At 36.6% G+C, this 17,284-nt stretch overlaps 1 protein-coding gene across 1 annotated transcript in view; it reads right to left on the reverse strand.

The window, feature by feature from the left end:
• Window positions 1-5,483: 5,483 nt before the first annotated feature.
• LOC140160951 (COMM domain-containing protein 5-like) overlaps window positions 5,484-17,284 on the reverse strand; it is a 40,461-nt gene continuing 28,660 nt past the window's right edge. Inside the window, exon 7 of the mRNA XM_072184299.1 lies at window positions 5,484-8,101. Coding sequence (XP_072040400.1) covers window positions 8,000-8,101 — 102 coding nt within the window. The 3' untranslated portion in view covers window positions 5,484-7,999. The remainder of the gene's footprint in view (window positions 8,102-17,284) is intronic.

A 17,284-nucleotide genomic window follows, 5' to 3' on the forward strand; every position in this document is an offset into this window, starting at 1 on the left:
TTGTAGTCTTTTACGTGTGACAGACCATGGATATAGTATATGGAGAGACCCACTGTGTAGATGTCAGTGGTCAGACCATGTGTGTGTATCCACTGATATAGCCTGTGCCGCGATGCCGGAGACCGTGTGCTAGGGCCGTAGACTTATTTCAAGTCACGGGAAAACCGTAAGAATACTAGTACATAAATCGCAGTGGTTATCCCGGCCTGTGAGGGGGGGGGGGTGTAATTTCCCCAAGGCGTGCCAAAAAAATTGCTTGCTTCCCTTCTCGGTCTGCCAAAAAAAATCTTCGCCTCCCCCCTCCTTTGCACATGTCAAATGTTTTAAAATTGCCATTAAAATTGCCATGTAAAGGGACGGCATATTCGTACTATTTAATAGAGCTATTTTATGACTATTAATTAGGCCTATGTGACTATTTTTGCATTTTTCTCACAAACTAATAACACACTGGTAAGGAACTGCATTGGCTTCCTGTGTTCCAATGAATTGTTGTTTAACTTATGTTGATTGTATATAAATGTAATAATGATAGGCCTATTGCTCCGTCATATTTATCTGAACTTCTTTCAAATTATGTTCCCACTCGTACTCTTCGATCTGGAAACATGCAACTTCTACAAAATAAGAGCACATGAGTCATTTGAAATTGCAGCTCCACGTCTATGGAATGAACTGCCTATATAGGCTATATATTTTAGAACTGCTAAAAATGTAACTATGTTTAAAAAGATGTTAAAAACTCATCTTATGTCGGGGTTTGCTAAGGGAAATTTGAAAATGCCACCAAATAGTGAAAAACTGTATAAAATGTCTAACTTTTGTGTTGATTTGCAAAATAAAACATTGAAAAGTGATTATTTAGCAGTAATCAACCATTATTAAACAATCAATTCTAGCATTAATTTTAGGCCTGCGATCCAAGATTCTGGCCATAGGCCTAGTGCTTTACAGTGGACACGGAAAATCACGGAATCGTCCAATTTGCAATACGGATTTTAGATTTTGTAACACCATAAAGACTTATACAGTGGAAGGGTCTAAATATTTAATATATTATTAACAATTATTATTCTAATCTAATTCAAATTAGGCCTTCTTTAATATAAGCCTCGTGATCACTCTATTGGATTCGGATTGTTTTACTAGGTTTGGATTTAATTTTTGTCTTCACTATAATAGGCCAAGATATAAAAAAAAAAAATAGAAAGCTATGCGAAGCGCTATCCATGTTGGACAGCTGTGTTCAAATATAAAGTACGGACGAAGCCTTGACTAAGGCTAATGCTCCCCAGCGGTATACTAACATGAATCCACTAGCTGCAACATTATACGCACATCAAAAAAAAATATCGGGAAATTAAAAACAAAAGGGAAATTAAAAAAAGGGAAATTAAAGAAGGGAAATTATTTCGCCAAAAAAATGCATATTCATCAAAAAATTAAACTTTGTCCGATCGGGCCCAAATTTGGTGAGTGGCATCCTTGATACAAGGGGAATATAATGCGCGAAATAAAATTGAGGTCAACCAAGGTCAAAGGTCATAACGGAGGGGTCAAATTTTAAACTTTGTCCGATCGAGCTCAAATTTGGTGGGTGGAATTCTTGATACGAGGGGAATATATGCCCGAAATAAAATTGAGGTCAAGCGAGGTCAAAGGTCATTACGGAGGGGGTCAAATTTCAAACTTTGTCCGATCGAGCTCAAATTTGGTGGGTGGAATCCTTGAGGGTTCATACCACTAAATCCGCATGTGAAGCGGTTTCCGGTAAAAGTTTATCACGACTATAGTCCCAACTTTGCATAAAAATTGTGCAAAATCGGTACAATATTAACAATTTTAGTGTTGCAAATCGTGTTTTGCTAGAACTTGTGAATGTGATCTCTACTAATTTGAACAAAAAACGCGAAAATTTGAGTGATGTTTACGATGATGAGCGCATGAACACACGAGGTCAAAACACGGTTAGCAGTCGGACGTAAACACGGGAAAATCGGGCCTTTTTATATAGCGCTATTTTTCTCAAAAAGTAGACCTAAAATATGGTGTCATTTTCAGATATGGTATGCAGAATTTTGTTCTGATTAAGATGATATCAAATATATATTTCAAAGTAAGACGTAACTCGACTTGTAGCCTAAAACGTGACCCCTATTTTGCACGTGAAGTCTATGGAGAGCTATTTAGTGGCATGTACCCTTGATATGAGGGGAACACATAAAACTTAAAATCGAGGTCATCCGAGGTCAAAGGTCATCCAGGAGCTACATTTTAAACTTCATCTGATTTGGCTTAAAGTTGGTGAAAGTAAGTATTAAAACAATAAAGTAAATTATTTAAAAAAATTAATATCAATTTAAGCAAAATCGTATGGGTGTTTCAAGCAAATCCGGCGAGCAATACCCTCGAAGTCAACGTTGGTCGCCATTGTCATGCATGTGTTCATCATGTCAGTCACAGCCAGCGCATGCAGCATCATAATACTATTTACAGAGTGTCCGTCCGTCCGTCCGTCCGTCCGCGCGCTATCGCGTTCGCGTGCCCGCGGTTCGTGTTCTCGCGGTGTGCTATCGCGATGCTCGCGGTATGCTATCGCTGGAGTATCAATGGGCGCGGAGTACAGTCGCCGCGATCGGAAAGCATTACAGTGTGACTAACACTAACAGGTGCATCTCATCGGACCAAGGCCTATTTCTCCCGATTGATTTCATTACTTCTACCTAACTACCGAAGTAGGCCTAAGCATCACAGCTACAAAACAAAGAGAGTTGTTGTGTCAAGTTTGATCTTGATCATTGAGATACGCATTTCATACGGTATTCGTTTAATAGGTCAGGGCAGGACGGTTATAGGCCTATCACGAGAACCACCCGACCGAGAACCGCGAAATCTAGTTCATAATATTTACATGCAGGCCCGTAGAGTTTCCAAAGCCGTGCGCCGTGAGTTAAAAAAAAAAAAAAAAGGGAAATTCAAAAAAAAGGGGGAAATTCAAAAAAAAAGGGAAATTCAAAAAAAAAAGGGGAAATTCAAAACAAAAAGGGAAATTCAAAAAAAAGGGAAATTAAAAAAAAAAGGGGGAAATACAAAAAAAAAAAGGGGAAATAAAAAAAAAAAGGGGAAATTCAAAAAAAAAAGGGAAATTAAAAAAAGGGGAAATTAAAAACGGAAATTGGCGGAGATGGTACACCGTATGAAATTCACTTTGCCTTGCCAGCTTTGAGCAAAGATACTCAATATAGGGATATCCAACACTAATATACTTCAAAAGACCTGCCGCACCAATTTGAAGCGATGTGTGTTTCACCAGAACTGTCCGATGACAGATCTCATTCAATTACGCAATCTGACCTTGCGCCAATCCACCACGATCAGCCAGTATCGAGTATCACGACTGACCAATCACAGCGCGGCTTCTATCGATGCCACGGTGCAGGCCCTTTAAAGATACCACGTGGTACAATTACGACCAATCATTGTATTGAGTATCTTTGCTTTGAGACATTGTACATCCATATCAAAGCGATGCACTTGTAAACTGCTACATGTGTCTCATTTCACATAATAACTGGGAATAAATACCAGACTCATCTCAAGTGGAGGTCACTTCAAATCATCCCCAAGTGACATGGTTATGGAATGTTCTCTGTTAAGCCATGTGACTTGGGGATGATATAAAGTGACCCCCACTTAAAATGAGTCTGGTATTTATTCCCAGTTAGTATGTGAAATGAGACACATGTAGCAGCCGACAAGTGCATCCTTTTGATATGGATGTACACATATTTGTTTCATATTTTACCTAAGAATTAGACGATGCATTTTGTTTACATCTATCACATCAAATCAAATCCATTGGTTTGAGGCTAAGATTGTATTCGTTTTCTTAATATTTTACGATTTGTTTTGATTTGATCAATTATTTCACTTATACATTTTGGATGTACATGAAAGTAAGCATATTTGTTATACATTATAATAATAATCCACAATTTAATACTCTTCTTGACAATAATATATACCCTTTTTATTCAACAGTTCTTCAAAAGATGGACTGGACTATTTCAACAAATGTGTTGATACTGAGCATGCATATACACTCGTAAATCTACACAGATTTGGTCCACTTCCAATTTTTGTTTGTTTCTTTTGTTTATTTTTTGCATGCTTTTACCGCAAAATAAAAAAAAATTATTTTTGGTCCTTACTCCATTTGTTAAGCATATCAAGAGCTACATCCGTGCCTGTGCTTTGCCAGCAAAATGCACAATAGATTCACCATACTGCAGCACTATGGCAGAAAAACAATTGGACCAACTGACCTTACCCTTGTAGGAGATCTATGGACAATCAAATAGTTTTAATTTGTCCTCTGCCTTATCATGTTTATCCATGCATGGTCAAACTTCAGTGGCTAAGTTATATAAAGGTGTGGGTCAAGTTCACTAAAAAAGTCTGGTTCGGCGTATTTTCCTGTGATCAAACTTTTGTGTCAAAGTTATATTATATAAATCTGTGGGTCAAGTTCACTGAAAAGTCTGGGTCAGAGTATTTATCCTGTGGTCAAACTTCTGTGGCAAAGTAAATAAATAATTCAGGCATTATGTATCTACAGTTCCTGGAAAGCAATTCTTTCAGGATCTGTGGTGTATCTGAATTAAATTTGTTCTGGTTAAAAAAAAATTGGTTGTCCTCAACAGATGACCATAATCTGGAAAATCTGGAAAACGTTTTTACTGCGCATAATTTTGTAAATTTCAGAAAAAGTTTTTTAAAGTTTTGACATCCAGAAAGGGTTTTCAAACAATGTCTTCAAACTTCTAAAACTTACTAAAATATCCTAATTCACACCTATTTGGGATTTCAAGTAGGCCCATACATGTTTTGGCTTGACCTTTAAAAAAACAAAATCTGACAGACCCTACCCCATTAGTGCCCAAATTGTGCCCAATTTATGTGCTTTTCCGGAAAAATGCACAATAGGTTTGATGTTCTGCACCATTCTGCAGCGCTATAGGCCTAATAATTATTCTTGAAACCACATTCAAAAGATGAATAATTAAAATTATATAAATTATATTAAATTATATATATATATTTAAAAAAAATTGTGAATAGGAATATTTAAAACTATTATAACTCTTTCATGTTTTTAAATTGTTTTAGAAGAGTGAAGAAACAGTCATATTTCTGGAAAAAAAAGAAACACTTTTTCTGGAATTTCCAAAATTAGGGCCGGTATTGTTTTGTACAGTAAAGATAAAAAAACGTTTTTTCCAGTTTTCAAAATTTGACTTGTCTGATGAGGATAAGCAAATATTTTTTTATTGGCCTAATACTGCGCACACAGACTATTACTCAGCAAACAAACAAAAAATGTGTTTTAATAACATTCAATTGTTGGGTTATATAAAGATCATGAATATGTTTTTAAAATGTTATTGTAAAATATTTTGGGCAAACATTTTTACAAAACATAATATTCCGTTAGAATATTTTGCATAACATTTTCAAAAATGTTTTGTGAATGTTATTAAAACATATTTATACCTTTTATATATCCTGACATATAAACCTTTTCTGTAAAAAGTTGTGTGTTTGCTGGGTTATGAACTTGACCCACAGATTGTCACAATGAACAGCTAATTATTTGGCTGACTGCCACTAGCTAATCAGACATTCAGCGGTTTAAAAGTACTGAAAGCTTTCCATAGATTGAAAGGGGGGGCATCAAATATTTATTTAATAATTATGAGGGCTACTTTGAACAGATTCTACAAAATTAGCCCTTATCTGTATTGTACGTACTCTTTGCCATTGGCAGATCTTTTTCAAGGGGCTATTTTGTGAAGGGAGGGGGGATTGCCTTAAACCCCTGTGTATATGGAACAAACCCATCTTCTTTTTACAATATACCTGAATGACAATACGTTGGACAAGACTGCCCCATAAGTAACATGGTTTGTATTTCAAGTAATTTACCATAAAATTCGGTAAATAAAAGACACCAAAGGAAAATATATTTTTGAAATATATTTTTAAAACATGATGCATGGTTGGAAAATCGAAAGGTTTCCTTCAGAATATTCTGTTTTACTTGGAATACAATATACTAAATAAGATTGATCTCTACTAGTTATCCAAAACAAGATGCATGGTTAGAAAATCATAAGGTTTCCTTCAGACTATGCTGTTTTACTTGGAATACATACTAAATGAGATTGCTAATTAATTACCGATGTAAAATACCAGTAATTTACCAATTTAGAACACTGTACACTACATGTACTTAGTTTTAGGCTGGCTGCAAAGGTTTCCAGCACTACTACCAGTCTGACATTTGGATCACTTTATACTCAGATCCAAAATTGTTAGCTGCTAGATGATCATGTACTTTTGAAATGTTACCCGCCCGGCGCCCACAGGTTACCTGCCACTGTAGGGAGGGGTGTTAATACAGCTTTGATTTGATTCAATAATCCATTCTTTAATATCATGAGTTGTATCTCTCATACATAAATTCATTGGTTGATCGCAATTTAATATTTCTACCATCAGGCATGCCGTTGAGATAAAAAATAACATCAAGCATTTTACAAGCATTTTGATAGTTTTCACCAGCACAGGGCAAATGTTTGTGATTCTTAGCGAGGCATGTTTATGCCTTCAGTTCGATGTATACTCTTCTTTGCAACTTTGCGAGAAGCTGTGATGAAAAAATTAATTTACAGCTTCGCAGCGAAGGCATTCATGCATACTTAATCAAAATATCACTGAGTATAATATGTATCGTGAAGAATTGTTGCCCACCCTGTGCTTTCTTATAGAAACTTCGCTGGCCTACCCCTCCCCCCCCAAAAGGTGACCCAAATCCCGGCCAACTCTCTGCGAAGCGAAGAAACCTGCTCCAAGTTGTAAAATTTCAGCTCAAATTTCTTTGCAGCCTGCCAAATAAATTGCAGTCGCGAAGTGGAGTATACATCAGACTTACCATGGACATTGTATCTCTATTAAAAGACTTTTCTTGGTGCTGTGTTAACAAATATGAGTATTGAATAATTCTTCAACTGTAATACGATTTTTGATAATGATATATAAAAAATTTCTGTCGTAAATATATATATATATATCACATTCTAGTCTAATCACTTGCTGAACCAGTTTGTGAATTGAAAGAATGCATCTTTCATATTATGATTGTATTTCAACAATCACACTCATGACATATTTTATATAACAATGTATAAAGCTAAACACATCACAAAAAGTAATTACCCCCTTTATTATATGAGATAGTAAATCAAAATCTACCCTATTTTAAAACTGAAATAGCAAAAAGAAACCCATGTCAGTTCTGCAAATGTTGATACCTCATTTGCCTGGATAGCACAAAATTTGTAGCCATGGCGACTCCTTAAAATGAAAAAAAAAAGATGTCATTTCAAAAGTTTCAGAATCACATTCTCTACTGGTCAAGAATACCACCAACAGAGACCAGTTTCAATCTACATTTTTACAATCGCAGGCTCACCACTATGGCAACAAATGTTGGGCTATTTAAAGACAAATGAGACATCAAAATTTGCAAAATACAACTTGGTTTCTTGTTGCTATTTCAGTTTTAAACCTTGCCTTGCATAGATTTTGTGATGAAGAGGGAAATTACTATGTGATGTGTAAAATATCCCATTACAGAATTTTATAATACAAAAAAATACAGCAAGTAAATCTTGCAAATCCCCCTGGCTTTGGCAGCTCGTAACAAAAATATGCTCTGGTCCTGCTACCCCATACCAAATTGTATGTACTCCACAGAGGTATCCAGATATTAGGACAAATGAAACACCTAATCGCCCCCTCATACACACCCTGGCAGAATATGACCCCCCTTTTGCTTTTGCAAAGCCAGGGGTATAAAAAAGTACTGAATGTACGTGCTGCCATGAATCTGTAAAATCATACCAACTAGCATATCATAGTAGGCATAAAACACAGATCAGTCTTGGATCTTCAGAATGCTTCGTTTCTCCAGATCTTCCATCTCCTTCAACACATAAGCCACGTTATACCTTAGTTCATGGAATTTACTAATAGGAACCTGTATAAGGAAATATAAGAAACAAACCAAAATCCTTACAACAATGTATTACAGATCTCAAAAGTGATGTAATTGGTGGCTAGACTAGAAATAGATGCAATTGTATGTATTTGGTGGCTAGACTAGAAATAGATGCCCTCGATACAATATGACCTGAGCCTACTACCGAATGGTTTCATAACTGTCAATTCATCATAGAGCTATGATACAAGAAGGTTGCAAATTATGAAAGAGTCTGAGTTAAGAATAGCATGTGTAGGGATTACATGCAGACATGCCTGGAAAAAATGTGGAAACCAGGAACCTCCTTGGATAATTTTTGCCATTTGTTGGGTAACTTTTACAATTTGTATGTCATTTTTGGAATCATTTTTGTCATTTGTAGGATAAATTTTTGCCATTTGTAGGGTCATTTTTGCCATTTTGGGGGTAATTTTTGCCATTTGTTCAGTGATTTTTACAATTTGTAGAGTAATTTTTACAATTTGTTGAGTAAATTTTACAATTTGTGTGTCATTTGTGGAATCCATGGCTCGAAAAAGTGGGGAATTTGGGAAGCTCATTCCCAGGAAATGTTGGTGTTTGGAGGAAATTCTGGTATTTGGAGGAAATTGTGTCTTTTTGTATTAAAACATGCTATAAATTGTGCACAATTTAGCTTGCTTCCCGGGAAATTAACATTTTTTCGAGCCCTGGTGGAATCATTTTTGTCATTTGTAGGATAAATTTTTGCCATTTGTAGGGTAATTTTTGCCATTTTGGGGGTAATTTTTGCCATTTGTTCGGTGAATTTTATAATTTGTAGAGTAATTTTTATAATTTGTTGAGTAAATTTTATAATTTGTTGGGTAATTTTTACAATTTTTTGGGTAATTTTTACAATTTGCATGGCATTTGTGGAATCATTTTTGTCATTTTAATGTTTGTCCTACATGTATGTGTCATTTTTTCATTTGTGTCAATTTTTGTCATTTGTGTGGTAATTTTTGACTTTGACATATATAGGGAAATTCTTGCATCTGTAGGGTCCTTGTTACCATTTGGAGGGTAAAGTTTTACCACTTTAAGGTAATTTATGTCATTTGGAGAATAATTTTTGTCATTTGGAGGGTAATTTTTGTTCTTTTGAGGGTAATTTTTGTCCTTTGGAGGATAATTTTTGTCCTTTGTAGGGTAATTTTTGTCCTAAGTTTGGAGGGTAATTTTTGTCACTTGGCGGGTATTTTTGTCCTTTGGAGGGTCATTTTTATCCTTTGGAGGGTAATTTTTGTCACTTGGAGGGTAATTTATGTCCTTTGGGAAGCAATTTTTGTCATTTTGAAGGGTTTTTTTTCTTTTGGATGATAATTTATGTCCTTTGAAGGGTAATTTTTGTCCATAGGAAGGTAATGTTTGTGCCGTTTGAGGATAATTTTTGCCATTTGATGGGTACCTTTTTGACATTTGATAGAATTTGTAAATAAAGTATAGTGCATTTGCTTTTATTGTTAAATGCACATAAAATGTTATTGGGAAACTCCCCCATTAATTTGTCTTGCGTAACTACCAAAAATATGCAATGCATAATTACAAAGCAGTGGTGTAGCTGCCGGGGGCAGGGGGAGGGTGATCGCCCCATGGCAAAAACTGCCTATTTGGGCCCCCGCCCCTAGTGCAAGGAAAAAGGAGGGAGAAGAGGAAAAAGAGAGGAGTGAGAGGGAGAAGAGGAGCAGAGAGATGGAGAATCCATACGATATGCAATACCATACGATTATTATCAATAAGCCTGACAAAATTGTCTATTTGGGCCCCGCCCCTAGTTTGGGCCGCCCCATACAGGCTTGCCCCCTGGAAAAAATCCCAGCTACGCCCGCTGTTACAAAGTAAAATGTGTTCATTATTAAAAGCAAAAATAAAAATTCATCTCCAGGGGTTAAACCCCCCAAAAAAAAAGAAGAATATTTAACAATGTATATCCACATTAGCGTTCAAAACTCAAAACTCAGGGGTTTAAAATTGGCCCGCTTAACACAAAATTTCATCTCGAGACTATGATGCCTACCACCAGAATGTTTTATCTTTTTCCCCTCAGACAACTGACCCTGATACATGTAGGTCACTGAACATGTAAAATAATTGGCCCAAAAATACGATTATAAGACCAGACCAAACTAAATCACAAAACAGTCTAGTACATGTATGCCATTGCCAGAGTTTCATGTTATTATGAAATCATTCACAAATTATAATTACAGACAGGTGACAAAAATAACACACATTTAATTATTAATGGTAAATACCACTATTGTTTCCAATAACCTAGAAAATTTAACCTTAACCAGTAACAATGTACATATCCACATAAGGGTTCAAAACTCAGGGGTTCAAAACCCTTGGAGATTCATCGGTTATAATTCAGTTCCAGGCTGTATAAATAAACATTTAGTATAAAGTCTAGAGCAGGGGTGAAATTAAGTAGGAGACGGGAGCCGTTTGGCCCCCAGAAACTTTGAAATGGCCCCTGGTTCCATCTCAATTTCAGTTGACCAGGGGACACTTTTCTCACAAAACTGGCCCCTGGATAGTGAACCAAAAATATTAAATTACAAGCAAATAGTGCTTATTTAACTCATCCAGCACATCTTTATTTTTATTGGCCCCTTGGTAATTGGAAATGGCCCCTGGTTCTTCCAAATCTTGGTGAACCAGGGGCTACTTTTTTGCCAAAGTGCCCCTTGGCTCAAGCTCTCTTATTTTCACCCTTGGTCTAGCACTCTAGAGAAGTTCGAGAAGCCATGGAGATAAGTAAAGAAGGGGGAGTAAGACCTTGAACAGAGAGGAGGGCACATACTTCCTAAGCCACGTATACAACACACTTTTAAAGACTGGAAATTAGTCTAAGCAACACCGGAAAACAGTGGTCACACCTGATGAAGTCCTCCGATGTGAAAGACGAAATATTGTAGTGAGTATCACAGTGGCAAAGCTAGGACTTTTTCAGAAGGGAAGGGGGGGAATGACAACTTTCAAGGGAAGGGGAAAAATTTAACTCCCCTTGGCTACCCCACTGTTAACTCAGATGAAACTCAAGGATGTTATGTTATGTGGACTTTAAATATTGGAAGGTTCTTTAACAATTTCAGTATGATTGTTTAATAATGTGTTATGTTATGAAAAAAAAACCTGCTTGCTTGTTCTTGCATGTTATCATTTTCTTTGGAATATCCAAATTAGGATCAGTATTTCGAAATATGGGTCATTCGGTGGCGATTAACCAAAAGTATTTTTGTTGCACCCAAACAATTGTCAGTAGCCAGTTAATTCCATGTATGGTTTCAAAGATATTGCAGACAGTTTCCATTCCAAGTCTTTAGAATTTCATCTGGAGGCAAATGCCTCAAAATGAGAATTTTTTTTACAAAAGAGACGAAAGGCAGACATGCTCCACAAAAACATTATTTGGAGTTTGAGCAACTATATTACTAATACAGGCACCTGTACAACATATATTATAAGACCAATCTCTTGTAATGTTTTTGTGGATGGTGTCTGCCCTTTCTCTCTTATTTAGAAGCATAAGTATGCTTCTTGATGGAATTCTACAGTACAGTATATAATATTACATGTATTGTGTGAGGGGGGACTTTAAATTTCCCACTCAATGTTTGGGGTAGGTTGCTACTCCAAAAAGTTTGCTAGCACACTACACCTACCCCTGAATCTAATCCTGACCCGGGATCCTGACCCCAACCCTAACTTTTGGACAAACAACCTCTTTTTATTTCTGGGACTAATGGACCCTTTGGGGGGCTAGCGAACCTTAGAACTAGCAAACAGGCCCTCAATGTTTCAATCACTTTGGAATTTATAAATCTATTGCTTGTCTGAATATGACTGCTACACATAACAATATATTGTTTATCTCACATGTCACATTCAATCAAAGTTATTGTTATTGGCTTCATCATCAAGACTAATTGACAAAGTCGTTTCTAGGCATTCTTTAGATAGTAAAAATTACAAGTAAATGAATCTTCAAATATAAAATTAATGTACATGTATGATTATTGCAAACATCCCTGGTGCACTTATTGATGTGTTCTATCTTTTCTTTTTATGCAAATAGGACTGCAAAAAAGGTAGGACAGCTTGATAAGCTAATGTACACTACGAAATATATAATTTATATCCTTTTATTTGCAACATTTTCTGACTCCCTCTGGGTATTAGGGGTGTAAATTAACCGTTATTTGTCTATCCCTTTACATGGACCACAATTTGGTCGGTTAACCGGGTAAACGTATGGTAAAAAAAAAAAATTTTCATAAAAGTCATTTATTTTTTTGGTTTTGGAGTGTCCTTGGACCTAATATGCTAGGATCATTCTTGATTGACATTAAAAAAAAATTATTATTTAAACAAATCTATTAATGATTTTAAAATGCATTGAATTTGTATCCCTTTTGAAATCATTAACAGAGTACAGCGGTCGAATTCGATGGTATCGCATTGCAAAATGCGATGCAATTTCCATCAACTGCTATGCACTTTTCCAAAATGCATAGCTAAAAGTGCTATACATAAATTTGAGCTAAATTCCACGTCGTATTTACCTCAAAAGTTCCCTAACGCATCTGAAAGGGCAGAAATTTGCCCTTTTTCGGACTCAGTTAACTCTCTTGTTTTTGGCATTTTGACATAAAGCACGTGGTGATATCCCTCAAGCTAGCAATGTAAAGCCCCAGTTAATTTTGGTGGTTCCCGAATCTGTCAAGCTCTTGCAATAGCAAAATTATGTCTGTCAAATCAACGGCTATCAGCTAAAAACCTGACCTCTGACCGTTGCTAGGAGATGTTTTCAAGTAGTTTCAAGACTCCCTGAAGCTGTATATACCAACGGCGCATAAAATTTGTTTATATGTTTACTGAGCATCGGTTTCAAAATACCCACTTTACGTCGCTCATGAATAATTAATGAGGGAAATGTCAATGGTGATATTACACGTAAATTTTGACTTCTTGAAAACAATCGTGAATTCTGATGGCTTTTAAGCATAAAATCCAGCACAAACATGATTTTATTGATGATAAATAAATGATGAACACATACAACCTGTATTTTCTTGGATATATTTGATGTTTTATTAGCAACAAGGTGAGTTTGGGAAATGTGTGTGATGCGCGAATACAATATTGGCGGCAGTGATAGCCGAGATTTGATTGCATCGCCAAATGCTACACATTTTTTTGGAAAAAAAAAAAAACTGCGATGCAAAATTTGGAAACTGCTATGCGAACATGTGTTTAGCATAGCACAAACAGCTATGCAAAAAATTGACTGAATTCGAACCCTGATAGAGTATGACATGAACACAATTACACAAATTGTAATTTTGCATATTAAAAACACAAGGGCCTATTTGAAGATGATGCAAAACCCTGGGGAACATAGAGACTTATATTCAGTGCTTTCATAAGCAATAATTTGTCCCATCAGACTTGTATTACCGATATTAAATTGGATTCATCAACATCATGGGAAGCTTATATCATCCAATTCACATAATGATATAGTGTTCTTGTTTATATCATCCAATACTGCTCTTGTTTATACACACTACTAATGATATGCGATTGTGTAAGCATAATATCACACATGAAAATCATCCAATTCACTTATCAAATAGTCACACCTCACTAATGATATAGGATTGTGTAACCACATTACATGGGAAAGGTTTCTAGCTGGGATGAAAACTTATTGAAGTCTCTTTGTTGTTTTCTGACAAATATTATTAAAATGATGAAATGCAAATCAAGATCGACAGGGAGGCTAAAAATGTAATCTGATGTTATAACCTTTCCCATGTAATGTGGTTACACAATCCTATATCATTAGTGAAGTGTGACTATTTGATAAGTGAATTGGATGATTTTCCCGTGTGATATTATGCTTACACAATCACATATCATTAGTACAGTGTGGGCCAAAAACAACTTTACCCAATTTCAGAATGTGGTTGCTCGAATTATAGAAGAGCTATTCATGATAATGTTACATATTCTAAATGTGTATCTTTCTAAGAGTATGTGATGAAGAAATGAAAGCAAAAGAAGCTAAATTAACAAAATGGTGCTAGATTTACGTCCGAGGGTCAAAAAGCACTTTGTTAGGTTTGTTTGGCTTGTCTTTGAAAAGTGATGATTGTTTTATATGCATGAAAGAAATACAATCGATTTTAATCCCCATTTACTTGTCATGTACTCGAACTTCACTCCTGTCATTGACCAACAATTAGCATAAAAATTACAAAAAAAAGGTTTCATCTGGCACAAGTTTTGAATTTTAATTAGGTCTTTGTGCATTTTGAAACTGCGTGGCTTATTTCTAAATAGGTTTGTAAGGTGTCAAGATAAGGCAATTCACAACACAAGAGGATTTTTATGGCAGCGGTACACTTAAGGACAGAAAGCTTTTTGGAAGTGCAGCGTCAATTTCGGACTCGTTCCCGAACGTAAGAGTCCCGCCAAAACCTACCATCTACACATGAACAACTTTCACAACCTCAGAAGTGTGATGAATAGATGCAAAGCACGGAACGGACGTCCAAGAACTGACCGTTTCAGCTGCAAACATTGCAGCGGTTCAAAGGGAACTTGCAGCTAACCCCAGAGTCAGTTGTCTACGCAACAATTTGCCGGCCGAACATACCACGAATGCAAAAAGTGCAAACTTTCTTGTAGATAACATTTGACAAAAATGACAAAAAATGAGGTCTGAGGTTACAATTGCTTTTGCACATATTTTAAGAGAATTGTTTTTATATCTTTGCAGCATGAAAGCTGCATATCATGACGAAATATCGTAGCTTGAAATTTAAATTGTTTATGATTGATTTATTTGGTTGTGTTATATAAAATTGCTGAACAAATTTGTACGTATACTGAGTGGTTCTCATTCTCTATTGAACTCGGTATTGCAAGTGATGCGACGCGACAGCTAGTAGGCCTTCAAGCGTGGACAAAGTTAATTTTGACCCTTTGATTTAAAACTAGCATCACATTTTTTATTTAATACATTTTTGGATAGCTTTTTCACCAAATACTCTTAAGAAGATGTTCTTTACGAATATGTGAAAATAATTTGAAGCAGACTTTTCAATTTTGAGAAGTGAACCTTTTTAATTGGGTAAAGTTGTTTTTGGCCCACCCTGTAATGTGTGACATGGTGGCTCAGTGGTTATGGCCTTGGACTCATTATCTGAGAGCTTGCGCGACGTGCATGGGTTCGAGTCCCCGTCCCATTGTAAGATCATTAACAATTTGATTTCCACTAAAACACAATATATACAACTAGTGACCCAATCCAGTCCACTTAGTCATATTTTTTCAAAATTGAATTATTATTAGGTTTATATAAAGTAAAAAGTTCCTTTTCTATCAGTCTAAACTTCATGTTTACAGCAGACTTGTAGTACCCGTACCCGTACTCGTACCCGTACCTGTACTCGAGTCCCAATTTCGCATCTGCATACCCGTACCCATGGCTCCGGACCCGCACCCGTACTCATGCCCTATTTTGGCTTCGAACTCGCACCCGCATACCCGTACTCATGGCCTGGGACCCGTACCTGCACCCGTACTCATGGCCTGGGACCCGTACCGTACCGTACTCATGGCCCGGGACCCGTACCCGTACTCATGGCCTGGGACCCGTACCCGTACCCGTACTCATGGTCCGGGACCCGTACCATGGGTACGGGTACCATACCATACAGTGCCTGCCTACATGCATGTAAGAAAGTGAGAGTAGATCTACTCTCACTTCTCACAAGCCTGCACTGAGTCCTCTGATCATAGACATAATCAAAATAATAGGTTACATGGATGGGTCGAGTAACACATGCATGGATCCAGATAGCAAGTGCCCTAATTTAAAATTGTAGCCTGGCCCAGGGCCCTGAAAGAGGTAAATCTAGTCCTGGCTACACAAAATGTACATGTATGCTACACACAGGGTAGATACCTACATTGTCATGATTGTGACAGCCTCCAGCCTTATATGCACACTCATGCCACTCATACATGTATACTATATATTACATGTAGCATTCACACTCTGACTGATACAGAAAAAATAGCAAACTGGAACTAAAACATTTCAAGAAATTGTTGTTTGTGGTGAATTTCAAGTTCTCATGTTTTGATATCATTATTATAGCATTATTTTATTCATCATTTTATTCCCCATCCAAATACACTCCCCTAGCACAAGTGCACACATAAAAACTACATTTTCCCACCACATGTACTTAGGCAGTGTGTGCATTTGAGTCAAATGATACAGAGTTCCTTTGCCATACCATGTTTACAGATATTTATGATTTATTGGAGCTTATAGGCAAAATATTAATAATTATCCAGATGTGCATAATTAATGATAATAATTATATTAAGCCAATGGATAATCTGGTGGATGTGTGCTGGGATGTGTGGATGTGCATGAAAGGCTTCACTAAATTTGAAATCCAGTTGATGTTTTGAGGCGGTGAATGCTATATCACTGCTAAATGTATGTTGAAATTAGTATTGTACAGTCTGTGTGTCAATACACAGACATAGTTTACATGATTTTTGCATCCCAAAATATTTAAGCTAGATTCACTAAGACCATCACCAATCTCTTTTTGTACTTCCACAGTTCTACAATTTTCTACAAAGTACTTCTTAGCAAATAGAAATGTCTCAGCAACTCATGGCACACACAACAAATTAAAATGTTGTATTATGGTTATGACAAAATTAATTTCTCTAATTCTGTTGGTGCGAAATGTAGTTTAATTCATTTGTTGTGGTATAAATGACATCAAAGTGTGTATTTACAGCAAGGTATAATAGCCAATAAATTAATGTCAATAATCAATAACAATAGCTTTGTTTATACCCATGTACCCATAATGGGACTCATACAAGTATTCTAGTCCCAATATCTGTACCCGTACCCATGGCCCGTACCCGTACCCATACTGGGACCTGTACCCGTACCCGTACTCGAGTCCCAATTTCCGTACCCGTACCCGTACTCATGGCTCCGGACCCGCACCCTTACCCGCACCCTATTTTGGGTTCGGACCCGTACCCGTACCCGTACTCATGGCTTCGCACCCGTACCCGTACCCGCACCCATGGCCTGGGACCCGTACC

Source organism: Amphiura filiformis, chromosome 9 (assembly GCF_039555335.1).
Source record: "Amphiura filiformis chromosome 9, Afil_fr2py, whole genome shotgun sequence".
NCBI lineage: Eukaryota > Metazoa > Echinodermata > Ophiuroidea > Amphilepidida > Amphiuridae > Amphiura > Amphiura filiformis.